General features: G+C 47.9%; 1 protein-coding gene across 6 annotated transcripts in view; it reads left to right on the top strand.

Annotated features, from left to right (window-relative positions):
• Positions 1–17,448, top strand: part of PPFIA1 (PTPRF interacting protein alpha 1) — a 131,200-nt gene that overhangs the window by 49,280 nt on the left and 64,472 nt on the right. For 2 of the 6 annotated variants that reach the window (XM_064287617.1, XM_064287615.1), the window contains exons 3-10: positions 10,107–10,208; positions 10,514–10,678; positions 11,090–11,164; positions 11,472–11,573; positions 11,793–12,014; positions 13,588–13,734; positions 15,864–15,998; positions 17,168–17,251. In XM_064287617.1, coding sequence (XP_064143687.1) covers positions 10,107–10,208; positions 10,514–10,678; positions 11,090–11,164; positions 11,472–11,573; positions 11,793–12,014; positions 13,588–13,734; positions 15,864–15,998; positions 17,168–17,251 — 1,032 coding nt within the window. Of the gene's footprint in view, positions 1–10,106; positions 10,209–10,513; positions 10,679–11,089; positions 11,165–11,471; positions 11,574–11,789; positions 12,015–13,587; positions 13,735–15,863; positions 15,999–16,703; positions 16,779–17,167; positions 17,252–17,448 lie in introns of all 6 variants that reach the window. The other 4 variants (XM_064287616.1, XM_064287614.1, XM_064287619.1 and 1 more) reach the window with 3 other exon arrangements.

The raw sequence follows: 17,448 nt of genomic DNA, 5'->3' as shown, positions 1-17,448 counted from the left end.
ATAATAAAAGGCATTTATACAAAGCCAACAGCCAGCATCACCCTAAATGGAGAGAGCCAGGAAACATTCCCCTTGAGAATGGGAACCACACAAGGATGCCCTTTATCACCACTCTTATTCAACATTGTGCTGGAGGTCCTAGCCAGAGCCATAAGGCAAGAAAAATAAAGGACATCCAAACTGGTAAGGAAGAAGTAAAAGTGTCTCTATTTACAGATGATATGATCTTATACACAGAAACCGCTAAAAATCCACAAGAAAACTACTAGACCTAATAGAAGAGTTCAGCAAAGTATCAGGATACAAGATAAACATACAAAAATCAGTTGAATTCCTCTACACCAACAGAGAGAATGTCTAAGAATAAATCACCAAATCAATACCATTTACAATAGCCCCCAAGAAGATGAAATACTTAGGACTAAATCTAGCCAGAGATGTAAAAGACCTATACAAAGAAAACTAGAAGACTACTGCAGGAAACCAAAAGAGACCTACATAAGTGGAAAAACATACCTTGCTCATGGATAGGAAGACTCAGCATTGTGAAAATGTCATTTCTGCCCAAAGGGATCTACAGATACAATGCAATCCCAATCCAGATTCCAACAACATTTTTTAATGACATGAAGAAACAAACTACCAACTTCGTATGAAAGGGAAGAGGCCCAGGGTAAGTAAAGCATTACTGAAGAAGAAGAACAAAGTGGGAGGCCTCACCCTACCTGATTTTAGAACCTAGTATACTGCCCTGGTAGTCAAAATAGCCTGGTACTGGTATAACAGCACGCACATAGACCATTGGAACAGAATTGAGAATCCAGATGTAAATTCATCCACCTGTGAGCACCTGGTATTTGACAAAGGCCCAAAGTCTGTTAAACGGGGAAAAGACAGTCTCTTTAACAAATGATGCTGGCATAACTGGATATCCATCTGCTAAAAAGTGAAACAAGACCCATACCTCACACCTGCACAAAAACTAACTCAAAATGGATCAAATATAAAATCTAAACAATAAAGGTCATGGAAGAAAAAATAAGGACAACGCTAGGAGCCCTAACTCATGGCATAAAGAGAATACAAACCATAACTCACAATGCACAAACACTAGAAGAGAAACTAGATAACTGAGAGCTCCTAAAAATCAAACACTTATGCTCATCAGCAGACGTCACCAAAAGAGTAAAAAGACAACCTACAGACTTAGAAAAAAATTTTGGCTATGACGTATCTGATCAGGGCCTAATATCTAAAATCTACAAGATACTGCAAAACCTCAACAACAGAAAGATTAATAACCCAGTTAAAAAATGGAAAAAGGATATGAACAGGCACTTCACCAAAGAAGACACTGAGGCAGCTAACAGATACGTGGGGAAATGCTCAGGATCATTAGCCATTAGAGAAATGCAAATCAAAACTACAATGAGATAGCATCTCACCCCAAGGCTAGCATTAATCCAAAAAACACAAAATAATAAATGTCGGAGAGGCTGTGGAGAGACTGGAACACTTATACACTGCTGGTGGGAATGTAAAATGGTACAACGACTTTGGAATGGATTTGGTGCTTCCTTTAAAAGCTAGAAATAGAACCAGCAATCCCAATCCAGCAATCCCACTCCTTGGAATATATCCTAGAGAAATAAGAGCCTTCACACAAATAGATATATGCACACTCGTGTTCATTGTAACACTGTTCACAGTAGTGAAAGAATGGAAACAACCTAGGTGCCCATCAGCAGACCAGTGGATGAAGAAATTATGGTATATATGCACAGTGGAATACTATGCAATGATAAAGAACGGTGATGAACCTGTGAAGCATCTCATAACCTGGGTGAATCTGGAAAGCATTACGCTGAGAGAAATTAGCAGTCTCAAAAGGACAAATATTGTTTGAGACCACTATCATAAGAACTCAGGAAAAGGTTTAAGCACAGAAGAAAACATTCTTTGATGGTTATGAGGGTAGGGAGGGAGAGGGGTATTCACTAACTAGATAGTAGACAAGAACTATTTTAGGTGAAGGGAAGGACAATGCACAGTACAGGGGGAAGTCAGTACAACTGGACTGAACCAAAAGCTAAGAAGTTTCCCAAACACAACCAAGCACTTCGAGGGACAGAGTAGCAGGGGCGGGGGCCTGGGGACCATGGTTTCAGGGGACATCTAGGTCAATTGAAATAACAAAGTTTATTAAGAAAATGTTCTGCATCCCACTTTGGTGAGTGGTGTCTGGGGGCTTAAAAGCTAGTGAGCAGCCATCTAGAATGCATCGGTTGGTTCCAACCCACCTGGAGCGAAGAAGAATGAAGAACACCAAAGACAGAAGGAAGATATTAGCCCAAGAGGCAAGAGGGCCACATAAACCAGAGACTCCATCAGCCCGAGACCAAAAGAACTAGTTGGTGCCCGGCTACCACCAGTGACTGCCCTGACAGGGAGCACAACAGAGAGGCCCTGACGGAATAGGCGAAAAGTGGGGTACAGAACTCAAATTCATGTGAAAAGACCAGACTGAATGGTCTGACTGAGACTAGAGGAACCCCAGAAGACATGGCCCCCGGACTCTGTTAACCCAGAACTAAAACCATCCTCGAAGCCAACTCTTCAGAGAAAGATTAGACTGGACTGTAAGACATAAAATAATACTCGTGAAGAGTGTGCTTCTTAGTTCGAGTAGATACATGAGGCTAAACGGGCAGCTCCTGTCCAGAGTTGGGATGAGAAGGCAGAAGGGGATAGATAGGAGCTGGTGGGATGGACACAGGAAACCTTGGGTGGTAAGGGGGAGTGTGCTGCCACATTATAGGATTGCAACTAGGGTCACATGACAATGTGTGTATAAATTTTTATATGAGAAATTAACTTGAGCTGTAAACCTAAAGCACAGTAAAAATAAATTGCTGTTGTTAGGTGCCGTCTAGTCGGTTCCGACTCATAGCAACCCTGTGTACAAATGTAGGAAACACAGCCCGGTCCTGCGCCATCCTCACAATCATTGTTAGGCTTAAGCCCACTGTCGCAGCCACTGTGTCAGTCCATCTCGTGGAGGGTCTTCTCTTTTTCTCTGACCCTCTGCTTGACCAAGCATGGTGTCCTTCTCTAGGGACCGATCCCTGCTGATAACATGTCCAAAGTATATGTTATCAGGAGGGATAAACAAGTGGTAACTAAAATGCTGTCGGCTTAAGCTATTTTCAGATGAACATTTTTTTTCTGAAGTGGAAAAAATCTGGATGCTGACAGTTAGATTCTTAGGATGGTAATGAAGTAAATCATTATTGCACATATTTGGGGTTTTGGGGGCTGTGCTAGTTTTTTTCTGCAATAATTGTGCAAACACAGCACACATATGAACATGCTTCTGGAATCTTAAACTTTGGAATTTCCTGTCTAATGTTTATCTAAACTCCGAAGCTTAAATTTGCTTTGATATATGTTCAGCTGTTGGATTTTTGAACTAAGGGAAGGGTTTATCTTTAAGTAGTGGCAGTGATTGTCAAGTTCGGTAAATTTGTTTTCCACCGTGGCCAAAGAGGTATCCCGTAGAATGGTTTTGGCTGCTGGATTTATCACGAGAAATGCTTAACGTTTAATAGACACGTAACCAAAACGAACAGGAATTAGACTTGCTCTGGGTTCAGAGGGCAGATCGAAAGCCAAGAGGTGAACAAAGACATTTTGGCCTCTTATCAGGAAAAACTTAAAATAGAACTGTATGTTTTGCCTCTGGAAAAGTAAGCCAAAACAGTAAATCAGGGATTGCTCGTCAGTGAAGGTGGGGCTCACCGATCCTTCCGAAGAAAGGCCACGTGGGAAGTGCATAACCTAAGCCCTGAGCTCTCTTCCTCCAGCTCCCAGTGTCCTCCTTGTTACACTTTCTCTAGGTATCTTGTCTGAAGGCACTGGAATTTGTTCCTAATTGCTAGCAAGACTTTGAGACCCACTGGGACCTCCCACCCTGTGCTCCGACCTCCTTGTCCTTGTCCTTCCCTCCTCTCCTATCTTTTGTTCTTGGTCAGGTTCTACCTGAAGTCCCAGGCCCATCATTATCATCACAGCTTTGAATGCCCTTCAGCTCCCTCACCTTTTCACTTTATTCTACCTTGGCTAGGCGCTGTCCAGTCAGCACTGCCTCATAGCGACCCTATGTGCGACAGAATGAAACACTGCCCGGTCCTATGCCATCCTCATTGTCGTTGTTATGTTTGAGCTCATTGTTGGAGCCACTGTGTCAGGCCACCTCATAGAGGGTTTCGCTCTTTTTCACAATTGCCCTCTATTTTAGCAAGCATGATGTCCTTCTCCAGGGATTGGTCCCTCCTGATGACATGTCCGAAGTACGCAAGACAAAGCCTCGCCATCCTTGCTTCTAAGGAACATTCAGCTTTTTGTCCTCCAAAACTGACTGGTTCAGTCAGTATTCTTCACCAACACTATAATTCAAATAGGTCACTTTTTCTGTCTTGCTTATCCATTGTCCGGCTTTCACGTGCATATGAGGTGATTGAAAATACCATGGCTAGGGTCAGGCGCATCTTAGTCATCAGAGTGACGTCTTTGCTTTTTAACACTTTAAAGAGGTTTTTTGCAGCAGATCTGCCCAAAGCAATATCATTTTACTTACGTGGCAGTAACCTGTCCACACTGATGGCCACTGCCGAGTGGGCTGCAATGCTGCCAGCTGTCACATGATAGCGTGTCACACGTCGTCTCTTCCAGAGAATGGTTCATACCTTCTCCTTTCCCCTCCATCCCCAATACTCCTTGCCCGGCCTCATGTTTGGCTGATGACTCTGAGACTTCCGGCGACATTGGAAGACATCTGAGGGAACTTGGTAACGTCCTACCACACAGTTGTCTGTTTTTCCTTCTGTTCCTGTGGGTGAACTGTCTGTGTCCCCTGGCAAGGTCAGCTGCTCCGCTTAGCCACTTGACCCTGTCTGCTCTTGGCTACTCGAGGACATTATTCCATCCATCCCCATTTCTGTCCTGCAGCCCCTCCAGATGCTTGCCATCAGCACGCAGGCATCTGTCTTCGGCCCCGTACTGCGAAGTTCCTCCAGGTTTTCCTTTGCCCTGCATGTGCGCCCTCTCCTCGCTCTGCTGAACCCACTCAGACTTGCCCCTGCCACTGCCCCGAAGCTGCTGTTGTCGTGGTTACCACCGGCCCCCACATCAACAAATCTGACCATCAGTTACCACCCGCCCTCCTGAGACTGTAGTCTGTCAGCATCATTTGATGCGGTGGGTGATTCTTCTAGGAAATGCTTGACTTCAGAGTGTCCTCCTCCCTGGTTTCCTCCCCACCTGGCCGCTCTCACCGTCCTTTGCAGACATGTCATCTCCCTGACCCTTAAGTACCCCAGGACGTGAACTTCGTTTCTCAGTCTGCACTCGCCACCTTGTTGATTTCATTTCAGACGCTTCCCAGGACTGCAGACAGCGCCCCTGCTCCCTGCCATCGAATTTGGCATGCCCCAAACGGGACTTTAGATCGTCCTAAAATGTGCTCCTTTGCAGTCTCTCCCTTTTCAGCAAGTGGGGACTCCTCTTGCTCCTGCCAAGACCTTTGGAGTCATCCTGAGTCTGTCTTCCTTGCAGACGCTGTGTCCGGTCTGTCAGCGGATCTTGTTAGCTCACGAAGACTTGTCCAGAGTCTGCCCACTTCTCACGTGCAGTGTGGTCACCCTGGTCTAAGTCACCATCATCTCGTGCCTGCACTGCTTCAGTGGCTTCTTAACCGGTGTCCCCACCTCTGGCCTCACCCCCTTAGAGGCTGTTCTGAACCCAGCACCCAAGGGGTCTTCTGAAACTGACGAAGGGCCCAGCAAGTAGCACCTGCCACGTTAGATGCTTTGGCTTAGTCTTGAAGACCCTTTCTTCATCTCTTTCTCTCTGATGCTAGTCTTCCTTCAGGCCGTCACCATTTCACTCAGGGCTGAATGCTGTGGACTCAGAGCTGGTTTCTCACTCTCCTCCTCCAGCCTGGCACACCCATGTAGGCACAGGCTTTGTACCAGCCACTGGCTGGGCTTTCATTTCACACTTTTGCCCAGCCCCTATTCAGGTCCTCAAGAGACTGTAGATGAGACCATTCCTGGAGCCCCCAAGATGAATCCGGGCTCCTTACTGTGCGGTAGACAAGGGCCTTCCCAGTCTCACCTCTGCCCGCTCCCTGGCCTCACCTTACTCCTTTCTCCGCACTGGCTGTGGTCCAGCCCTGTGGAGAACCACCTGTTATCAAACGCCTTCACGCTTCGGAGGAAGAGGCTCTCACTGAGGGAGAACCTGTCCTGTGCAGAATTCCCGAGGCGTCACTTCGCTCAGCACACCTGCTGCTGAGCACGCCGGCCCTCGGCCTGCCTCCGTCATGGAGGACTCTGCCCCACCCCACCGCGGGCTGCGCGTCTCTGAGAGCACCCATGCGCTGTGATGGTGCCAGCGTGTCTGTCTGCGGGAGCTCCTTGAGGAGAGGACGGGCGCCACCTTTGTGGTAAGATAAATACATGACAAAACCTGTGCCGTTGCAGCCATTTCATGTGTCCAATTCGGGGACGTTAATTATGTTCAGTGTGTTGTGCAGCCATCGCGGGTTTGGAAACCGTAGCGGTGTTGGCTGCAGCTGTTTGTTGAGTGAATTGTGACTTCAGTCAAGATGGCTGGGGAACTCTTGCTTTGACAACCTCTTCTGGTCCCATACAGCACTGAAAAGGTAAATTTAAACAGAGAAACCAAACAGCTTAGCTAGGCCTAAAAACAAGGTAAGTCGCCTTCAGCACCACAAATAGAATCGAAACCCAGTGTGGTGGCGTGAGCTGGCTAGAGTCCACAGCCCGTGAGCTCAAGCTCAAAACAGGCAGGGTGGGGGGAAACCTGGCTCCTTTGGGGGAAGGTAATAAGGACCAAAGTGTTCGAAGAATTAGAGCTAGACTTCCGCCCAGCCTCGGAAGCCGGGCTTAGATGAGGTTTCCACCTACCGTCCCCTGCGCAGATGGGGGCTCTTCAGGAAGTTGTGGGCCATGGAGGGTAGAAAACAAGACTAGGACGCACCCGGCTAGTGCTGGTTCTCACAGGGCCCGTGTGACCTGTGGTGTGGCCACGCAGCAGGAGCCCGGAAACAGCGTGCCAAGCCAGGCTCTGAACCGAGGCCAGGGGGCAGCAGCCTCGGAAGCCTAGGCAGAGAGGAGAGCGCCAGCAGTGTATACCCCCCTGGCCAGAATGCACCCGCAACCCAGAGTCCACAACACGGGGAGACGTCCGGTACTGAGGCATCCCTCAGAGCCATTAGGCTAGCAAAAACGGAGACAATAAGTGCTAAAGAAGATCTACGAAAACATCCATACGCAAACGAGAAATTATAAACTAGACTGAGGTGAAGCAAGAGCAGGTGGGTATAACAAAAACCCGTCTGAGATCTAAGAGCTAGAAAAGGCACTAGCCAGAATGACAGCCTTTGTACTGGACAGAGTCACAGACACGGTTAGTGAGCTGACAGCTAGTTCAGCAAATTGACCCAGATTTGCAGCACCAGAGGTAGGTACACAGTGATAAACCTTCAAGGCCTGAATTGAGGCCAGCCTGAAGCCAGCTCTGCCCTTTGTGAGTGGTCAGTTGCCTGTTAGGAGCCCACCACCGAAGCTGGGGAGTCACTTCCACCAAGCGAGCAGAGGGTGGGTGGAAACTTCTCAGAGGAGCGAGGGGGGCCCTACCACCCAAAGTAGGGCGGATGAGTGCTGTACAGCCAAGAGAAAAGGTGTCCCCTGCAGACCTCACTTGGGATGCATCTAACTCTTTCCAGGAGCCCTGGTGGCGCAGTGGCTAAGTGCTCGACTGCTAACCAAAGGTTGGCAGTTGGAACCCCGCAGCTTCTCCTTGGGAGGAAGATGTGGTGTCTACTTCTGTAAAGATGACAGCCTTGGGGGCCGTATGGGGCAGCTCTTCTCCGTCCTACAGGGTCACTATGGGTTCCAATCGACTTGGCGGCAACAAGTTTGCGTTTCGGTTTTTACTTTCTTTTTATCCTGCTTGTTTAGGCGTATGCTGCAACACAACCATATTTCGTTTTCTTTTTTTCCCCGCAACCACATTCTTGCCGAAAAAATACTCCTTGAGAAGTGAAAAAAGTAACTCAAAGTGCTCACGAGAGTCCCGCAGTGTCCCTGTAAGGGGTGTGCCTCCTTGCCACCCCTCCCATTTTCTCTTCCTAAAAACAGAGAATTCAAGAAAAAGAAGCTGTTTGAGTTGTTCCTCCTACCCATCCGTTGGCTGTAACAGTGCCGCTTGCTGCCTGTCGTCCCATGTGGACAAGTACCCAGCTCTGCGCTCTGCTCACATAGGCATCTGTGGGCCAGCCTTGTCAAATCAGACCCTGACGGGTGGTGTCATTTTTTTTTTTTCTTTTTTCTTGTGCTTTAAGGGAAAGTTTACAATTCAAGTCAATTCATCGTACAAAAACTTACATACACATTGTTATGTGACCCTAGTCGCTCTCCCTACAATGTGACAGCACACTCCTCCTCTCCACCCTGTATTTCCCGTGTCTATTCAGCCAGCTCCTGTCGCTCCTCTGCCTTCTCATCTCCCCTCCAGACAGGAGCTGCCCACATAGTTTCATGTGTCTACTTGAGCTAAGAAGCACACTCCTCACCAGCATCATTTTATGTCTTAGAGCCCGGTCTAATCTTTGCCTGAAGAGTTGGCTTCAAGAATGGTTTTAGTTCTGAGTTAACAGAGAGTCCGGGGGCCATGTCTTCTGGAGTTCCTCCAGTCTCAGTCAGACCATTCAGTCTGGTCTTTTTACATGAATTTGAGTTCTGTAGCCCACTTTTCTCCTGCTCCATCAGGGCCTGTCTGTTGTGTTCCCTGTCAGGGCGGTCACTGGGGCAGCCGGGCACCATCTAGTTCTTCCCATCTCCAGCTGATGGAGCCCCTGGTTTATGTGGCCCTGTCTTTCTCTTGGGCCCATATTTTCCTTGTGTCTTTGGTATTTTTCCTTCTCTTTTGCTCCAGGTGGGTTGAGACCAATTGATGCATATTAGATGGCAGGTTGCTAGCTTTTAAGACCCGAGATGGGACAGCGTCATTTCTGTGGCGAAGCTGGCTTTGAGTGCAAAGAATTCCTTTATGAATGAATTTTCAGCATGCCACTGCCTTGAAAGTTAGTTGTCTAGAATTGCCTAATTTTACCTTTTTGTGTTTTGAATGTCAGGCTGATTATTTGCAGGTGAGCCTTTAACCCTTCCTTTGTTCCTTAGAGAGAGAACTCTTAAAATGCAGGGAAACATTGCCAGTGATTGCCACCAATAGATGGTTTTCATGATTTCAGAGGAGGTTTGCTCCATTGTAAAGCTGACAGGAGAATGTGAATTCTTCTCTCTTGACTCTGCTTTCATGTCCTGTAGGCGTGAGAGTGCTTAGGGTTGCCATCAGATATCAAAGCAGAGGGAAGAGGAGAGCCCTTGGAATTGCTCTCATCTGTAATGTTCTCTAGAAGTTTTCTACTTGGCCAGATAAATAAGCTTCCCCTCTTTCTATATGAGGCTTGTCAGTATTTCTGAAAAGTCCACTTATATAATTGAGCAAATTGCTTGTGCTGAGTGATTGACCTTGGGGCACCACCAGCTGTACTCTCTGGCCCTGAGGTCTTCCTCAGAGGACAGTTGGCTTAGCCTAGAAAAGGAGGCTGGGCACAGAGGGGGAGTCCTTCTAGGCCTTTACTCCTTTACCATCCTGGGGATTCTAGGACATATGTCTCTGAGTCATTTAAAAATATCTGTGTCCGTTTCATGTCAGGATCCATGTTCAGGAAAATACTTTGGACTTCTGTAGATTGGGAAAAGGTGGGCTTGGATTCCCCACACCTGATCTCTCTCACACACACACACACACACACGCACGCTCGTGCCAGGGTGGCGGGGTGGGTGGCTCTGAATTATTAGGCGTCTGTGTGGTCTTAGGCAAGTTGGTCGGTCCCCTCTTTCCATGGAGGGTCACAAGGCCCCTTGTATCCTGGGGCTAGGAGCTGCCTTTGGGTGAGGTCTGTAGATGCTGGATGGAAGTCTTTCTCAGAAGGATCTGTTTTTACTATTTTCTAGGAGTTTGCGGCACTTACGAAAGAACTGAACGTATGCAGGGAGCAGCTCCTTGAGAGGGAAGAAGAAATTGCTGAGCTGAAAGCAGAAAGAAACAACACCAGGGTTAGTGGATGGAGCCTCGCCGTTTTAAGATTTGCTCCTGGAGTCAATATCGGGATCAGTGTTGCTGTCTTTAACAGATTTGGTCTACTCCTGGTTTTGAACACAGTTTGTGTGTTCACCTTCTGAGTGGGAATTTAGGGTGAGAATTCATGATGTGTTAATACCTTTGGGAGAGGTGATCTAATGCCAGATGCCATCGAAAGGACTCAGCCTGTTTTAGATCAAAAAGAAGGTATTTGCTCTAAATTCCGGTGTGCACCACGAAGTTGAATGCACTCTGTTAACTGTGTGGCCTTTGATTTCAGCTGCTGCTGGAGCACTTGGAGTGCCTGGTCTCCAGACACGAGCGCTCCCTCAGGATGACGGTAGTCAAGAGACAAGCGCAGTCGCCAGCAGGTGTATCCAGCGAAGTGGAAGTTCTCAAGGCGCTAAAATCATTGTTTGAACACCACAAAGCTCTGGATGAAAAGGTACACCTGCCTGCCTGCCTGCCGCGTCGCAGCTGCTGACTTGTGCACGTGCCGCGTGTGGGGCCTGGGGCCGGCCTGGGCTTGTGTGGCTTGAGTTCAGTGTCGGTCCTCTGTGAGAAGACAGGGTTCTGTCTGATGAAAGGGACTGGTTGGCATAAAATGCCTTAAAATTGATTACATTGTGTATATTATTTTTCTATTAAGATTTGGGTAATGTAATTTATTTAGGGGAAGGCTCTTTCTCAAGCTTGTTTTAGAGCCATTGACACAAAGTTTTCTTGGCAGTAATATCAGTGAAAGACGTTACAGATACTCTGTTATGTTAGAGCGTACTAACATTGTATTACCATAACCATGCATTCGGAGTAACGGTAAATCACACACACGCTAACTCAGCCCCTTTATTGACAGGTGAGAGAGAGGTTGCGCGTAGCACTGGAAAGGTGTAGTTTGTTAGAAGAAGAATTAGGTGCCACACATAAAGAGGTAAGCTGGAGAAACCGTCATGTGGTTTCAGTTGGGGGGTTACAAGATTTTAATGCCTTAACTTAAAACGAGGTGTGTATTTCAGTACTGCAGAATCTTTAAGTGCCCATTGGTCCAGGAGGGTGAACGATTCTGTTTTTAACACCCTGGGTATATTCAGGATAGATACATTGCCTTTTTATCTTCCCCCTTCCCTGTGCTAATAAGTTTAGCAGTTTACAGTTGCATTTCTTTTCAAAAGAAGTTTTGCTTTCTTATTTCTCTGAAGTAGGATGTTTTACTCTCATATTCTGCTCTTTGGTTTTAGCTAATGATCCTTAAAGAACAGAATAATCAGAAAAAAACCCTGACAGATGGGATGCTTGACATAAACCATGAACAAGAAAACACACCAAGCACGAATGGAAAGGCAAGTCAAGTCCTCAGGTCTTCTCCTTGGCTAGTCTGCAGTACGTGGGTAGGACTGTCTGGGAACCTGTTGACCAAGCACCTGCTTAAACTTGAGCAGCCCTACAACTGCATAATCCAAGCGTTTGCTTAGATTGACGTTGATTTGACCTGTCCCACTGAAGCGTTTTGTGTCCTATCTCAGCAAACAAGGCTAGCTAAGGCTTTTTGTTTCCAGCAGAGGTCTTCGGACGGCTCTCTGAGCCACGAGGATGACCTGGCTACGGTGGTGGAGCTACAAGAGATCATAGACAAGCAGTCCCGAGAGCAGAGCCAGATGAAGGAGCGCCTGGCTGCCCTCTCCAGCCACGTCACTGAGCTGGAGGAAGACCTCGACACCGCCAGGAAGGACCTTATCAAGTCCGAGGAAGTGAACACAAAGCTGCAGAGAGATGTCCGCGAAGTGAGTGCTCACGGGAACGGCAGTGTTGTTGGCGTGAAGCTGATCACTCGGGCTGTTAGGTTAATGGATGCTTCTGGTCCATATTGCCCCCACTTTCTCAGTTACTTTCAGCCTTTGGACTGTCGTGTAAGTAATAGAGAAACAAGTCGGTGCTCGGAGACTGTAACAGGCTACCCGTTTGGTGGTAAAACACCCTTTTACCCCAAAGCTACTGCAGTGGAGGAGCGATGCTCCAGCTGGCCCACCGGCCGCGGTGGGACGGGTGTGAAGTTGACCTTCCCACCTGTGCTGCACTGGCGTTGTCTCACGCCCTGGGTGGGGGATTCCTGGCTGTCGGATTCCTGGCTGTCAGACATGTCTGCTCATCTTTGTGAACGCTAGGCTAATTTATTCTTCATTACGTTCAGATCTCCTTCTGATTCAAACCTACAAGTCAGGGTCCACTCAGAGTGCTGTGAGGGTGGTCTGCAGACGGTGTTAGGGGGCCTGACTGGTGGTCTTCTAGGATTCTGACATTCTCCTCCTCCAGGGCTATACGGTACTGAGCACCAGTGTTCAGACGAACAACAGGAGTGTAGAATGTGCTCACACCTGAGTAGATACGATCATGCCGTACGAACGTGTACCCTCGTGTACAGAAATACACTCATTCCTGGCAAACATTCCTGCATTCAGAATGCTTTATGAGAAACTAATGGTCACTGTAAAAGCAGCGGTGGGCTGGTACATTCTTCTGCGACTCGTCCTGCTCCACCTGCCTTTTGTCCCCTTGCGAGGCCCTCTCAGACTTCAGCGTGTGCAGAGCAGGCTCACTCAGTCTGTAAGCTTAGTGTGAGTAATTTTGTGTAAGAGCTCAGGACAGAAAAATACTGGTGTATTTCATCTAACTCTTAAGTTTTGCTGTTCTTTGGAAACAGTAGGAGATTGCATGATAGAGTTTAATATGCAGAGAATTTTGGAATTCTTCTTTTAAAATCTGTCATTTTTAATGGTAAGGCTTTTGCTACCATTAGTCATTTAGTAAACAGGTAAGGACCTTAAAACAGCGAGTTTCGGGGACGAGGGACAGGGATTGTCCTAGGGAGAAGTTCTGGTCTTGGTCTGAATGCTTGATACTGGGTAATATGATTTTGCTACGGAATTAGACTGTAGGCAGTTGCTTTCAGTTAATTAAATGTTGACTTCTGTTTACATTTGTTAATGTGCTTGGATTTTGGGGTGCTTGTATGAGATCTCATCCAGCTTTACTACGGTGGTGTCTCAGCGTCGTAGCCATGCAGAGGCCTCGCTCTGTCCTGTCTCGGGCATCTTGTCATTGCCCTTTTGTCGTTTGTGTAGAAGGGACACGCTTGGTAAGCGGAGGGGCCGGAGGATTCTTTGCTAATGGGCTAGGTGAATGTTCATGGCAGTTGAGGTGGGGATATTTGTATTCACGTTTGAGAAAATTGAGGATGACATTTGATTTGAAAATTAGGATTTAGCCTTTTTTTCCCCTCATAATAAGTATATTAACACATTAAATATTAGCAACCTTTTTTTTTTTTTCTTCCTTTCTCTGAAATACCTAACTTAGGCCATGGCCCAAAAGGAAGACATGGAGGAGAGAATCACTACTCTTGAAAAACGCTACCTCGCCGCACAGCGTGAAGCTACATCTGTGCACGACCTCAACGATAAACTTGAAAATGAGATTGCAAATAAAGACTCTATGCATCGACAGGTAGGGCTTTATGCAGTGCTGTCTGGTGTTGATTAATGAATTACTAATGAAGTTAAAGACTTTGTTCCTGACTTTCACTGGGAAATCAAGTCCAAATGTAATGTTTGTTTGACTTGAATATTACGTTTAAGAAGTGTGAGTTGCCTCTCGTTACCAGTGTTGACCATGTAGGATCTGATGGAACCACTCTGTGGCACAGCAAAGGAGCCCTGGTGGTGCACTGGTTAAAGCGCTTGAGTGCTGACCGGAAGGTGGGCGTTTCGAACTCGCCAGCCGCTCCACGGGAGAGAGACGGGGTGGTCTGCTTCTGCACAGACTTGCAGCCTTGGTAAACCTGTGGGATGGTTCTACTCTGTCCTGCAGGGTTGCTAGGAGTTGGCGTCGACTCGAAGGCATTGGGTTTGGTTTTTTGGATGGAGCTGCAGTGAGATCTGGTGGCAGAGTGGTTAAGCACTCAGCTGCAAACTGAAAGGTCAGTAGTTCGAACCCACCAGCTGCTTGCTCCACAGGAGAAAGATGTTGTTGCCTGTTCCTGTAAAGATTCCAACCTAGGAAACCCTATGGGGCAGTTCTACTCTGTCACTGGGTCGCTTTCGAAATGGATTCACGGCAGTGGGTTTGATGGGGCTGCACTCTTGGATTCGTTTCCTTCTTGTCGTCGTTTTAATCGAAAGTTCATCAGTCTCCTGTTAGCATTTTTACCAGAGGGTGGGTAGGAGCTGAGCGTGGCAGAAACCTCAGGGCGGTTTGGCTGCTTGTTGGTAACCGGGGAACGTGCGGTAGATGCCGATGCCAAGGTGAAACCTGGCATAGGAGCCTGCACCTCCTGCGGCTCGGCCAGCCACACTCGCTCCTGTTTCTGCGCCGTGTCAGACACCACGAGTCAGCCAAGGAAACCTCAGTCCGGCTTCTGAAAATGAAGCGAGCTCGCGATTTTGTAAGGTGTGTTATTTGACAAAAAAATAAGATATTAGGCAGCTATTAAAAATGATACTGTATGATATTTAATAATGTGTAAGATGTTCACTTTTTTTTTTTTTTAAGATGTTAACACTAAAAATGACCTCAAGAGGCAGATTACAAAATAAAGGTAGCCCCCAATTTACAATGTGGTTTTGTTCTGACGGCTGCTCCGTCATAAGTTGGTTCTGATGTAAGTTGAATACTACTTTTTTTTTTTTTAACGTTTTCATCATTGCTGCTTTTTGTTATCAGTGTCTTTATAAACCCAATCTTTATCCGTCTTTTGGGGTTGGAAACATTACGTCAGGGAATGGAAACGTCATCAAATTACGTGGTGCAGCGTTGCATGTAGTATGTGTTATTAACGAGATGTAAACGAAAAAAACGACAACTGCAAGTGCGGTGTGTGGTTCATTGTAACGCCAGTGTGTCCCAAGTCAGGGACTACTGTGATGTACTTTTTTGAGAGTTTTAAGCATAGTTTATATTGTATATATGCACACATAGAGGTACTTGCACACAGAAAAAAGAGAAACACTATGTATAGTTAAATGTTAACCTCTCAGGAGCCTGAAGCTACAGGTGGCTTTTTTAACCTTTTTTTTTTTTTAAACTCTGTTTTTGATATTTTCTGCATAGCAATGTTGGTTTAGAGTAAGAGGGGTTTTAAAAAGAATAATACATATTTTTTTCACTAGGCATTCTGTAGAACGATCTATATTTGAGCGGAGATGAGCAGTCCTTTGCGCTCAGTGCACGTGGCCGACTGCTGCAGGCAGGGTCGTCCTCAGGCAGCATGTCTGAAGAAGGGTCAGCCCTGCACCCGTCGTCCCTAACTTGCCTGTAAGGATGAATGAGCCTCAGCGGAAAACTAGATTTCCATAGTGCACAGGAGCCTTTATTCATAAAAAGGAGCTCCTGTTAAGACATTCAGGAAAAGCAGGTACTTCGGCGAAAGGTGTTTTTGCACGTGCAGTGGAGCCCATGAAGGTTGGTCTGTCCTAGCAGACAGAAAAGGTTTACCCTGAAGCAGCTACCAAAGCAGGAGTGTTCCAGCATAGCTGATTTGATACATGTCTGCATTTACGTTTTGCTTCCATTTGTGAAACACTTACTAAGGAGCTGGGCGCTTTGCTGCAGCGTGATGCGTTGCTTTCACTCCGCAGACCGAGGACAAGAACCGGCAGTTACAAGAGCGCCTGGAGCTGGCTGAGCAAAAGCTGCAGCAGACTCTGCGGAAAGCCGAGACCCTCCCGGAGGTGGAGGCGGAGCTGGCCCAGAGGGTGGCCGCGCTGTCCAAGGTGGCGTCCTGGGTTTACTTCCTGGTCGGATGTGGGGACCTTGACACCTGGCTGTGACTTGTCCATGCTCTGTGTCATCATTGCTCTCACGTCAGTGCACCTGTATCCACGCGATAGCACAGATGTGTTTGTAGTGGTCCTTTGCATGGGCGTGGGCAAGGCACAGCCCTGCCCTCAGAGTTCTCCCCATCCCTGGGGGAGGCAAGCAGGCCAGCGGGCAGCTTCTCTGTGCTGGAGTGGGTTCCTAGGCGGGGCAGCCACACCGCAGGCTCTGAAAGCACAGAGCAGGGCAGGCAGCCCAAGCTTCCTGGGTGTCAGAAAGGCTTCTGGTGAGACGGCCTAAGCCCTGCAGTGCCAGTGCACACCAGCCAGGCAGAGGGTTCAGGGGCATGTCTGGGCGAGGGCGTGGCACAAACAAGGCCTGCAGGGGAGAGGGCACCTGTAAGTGGTCTTGTCTTGCCTGGCTAGGGCCTGGTGAGCCCTGCCAAGGGAGCCAGTGAGCCAAGGGACCAGAGAGAACAAGGCTCCTGGTGGTGAAGGTGGATGTGGGTCTCTCGAGGGTATCAAGTGCTGCACAGGCCACTCCTTAGAGCAAGCTCCTTGCTAACAGCTCCAACAGAGCCTTTCCTCTCCCTCTGTGATCTGCTTTTAAAGTCTTGGTTTCTTTCTCCCCGTTATCTTTCCTGCCCCCTGTCGGCTTTGTAGTCTGACCTTTTGTCTTCTGGGAGCTCTGCTGCCAAGGAAGCTAAACTGTTGGAACTTACTTCCAAGCTTAGGAAGGTAGAATTTGTACCTCGGTCCTTACTTGTGCTTGCTGCTTTCTGCTTTCCATGCTGACTAACCACCAGCAGTCCAAGGAGGGGGAAATGTGAATCCATTGAAACTTGCCCTGGGGGCGGGGTGAAAGGCACATGTTTCTCTCACGGCTGTAGTCACCAGCACCAGCCATGGGTCAGAGCACCAGCATGCGGGGTAATGGCTTCGCAGTTTAGCACATGAGACCAGCTAGGATGTGGCACTAGACGTGAGCAGATGCTGTCCGTTCAATGCTATGGAGAAGTAGTTCATGCCGAGCATGGTACGCTTGCTGCTACTGCAGTAGGATGCCGCGTGTCGTCAGCAAAGTCCACTCAGCTCACACTCACACTCACCTCGGCTCTCGCTGGCAGGCTGAAGAGAGACACGGCAACATTGAAGAGCGGTTGCGGCAGATGGAGGTGCAGTTGGAGGAAAAGAACCAAGAACTGCAGCGGGTATGTGTTCTGCCAGCGTGGGTGAGGGAGCGCCGAGCTCAGTCTGGGGGCACTCGGCCCCTCTCCTGCCCCCACACCTGACTCGGGTGCTGCCCTCCGTCTCGAGTCCCGCTGGGAGCGTTTAGTCCGTGGGGCCGCCTGTCAGCTCCCCACTGCTGATGACGTCCTGCAGCATGCCGTCAGCTGTGTCAGCGTTG

This window comes from Loxodonta africana, chromosome 7, assembly GCF_030014295.1.
Source record: "Loxodonta africana isolate mLoxAfr1 chromosome 7, mLoxAfr1.hap2, whole genome shotgun sequence".
Lineage (NCBI taxonomy): Eukaryota > Metazoa > Chordata > Mammalia > Proboscidea > Elephantidae > Loxodonta > Loxodonta africana.
Note: the sequence above shows the minus strand (reverse complement) of the source record. Positions and strands in the feature narration are given on the sequence as shown.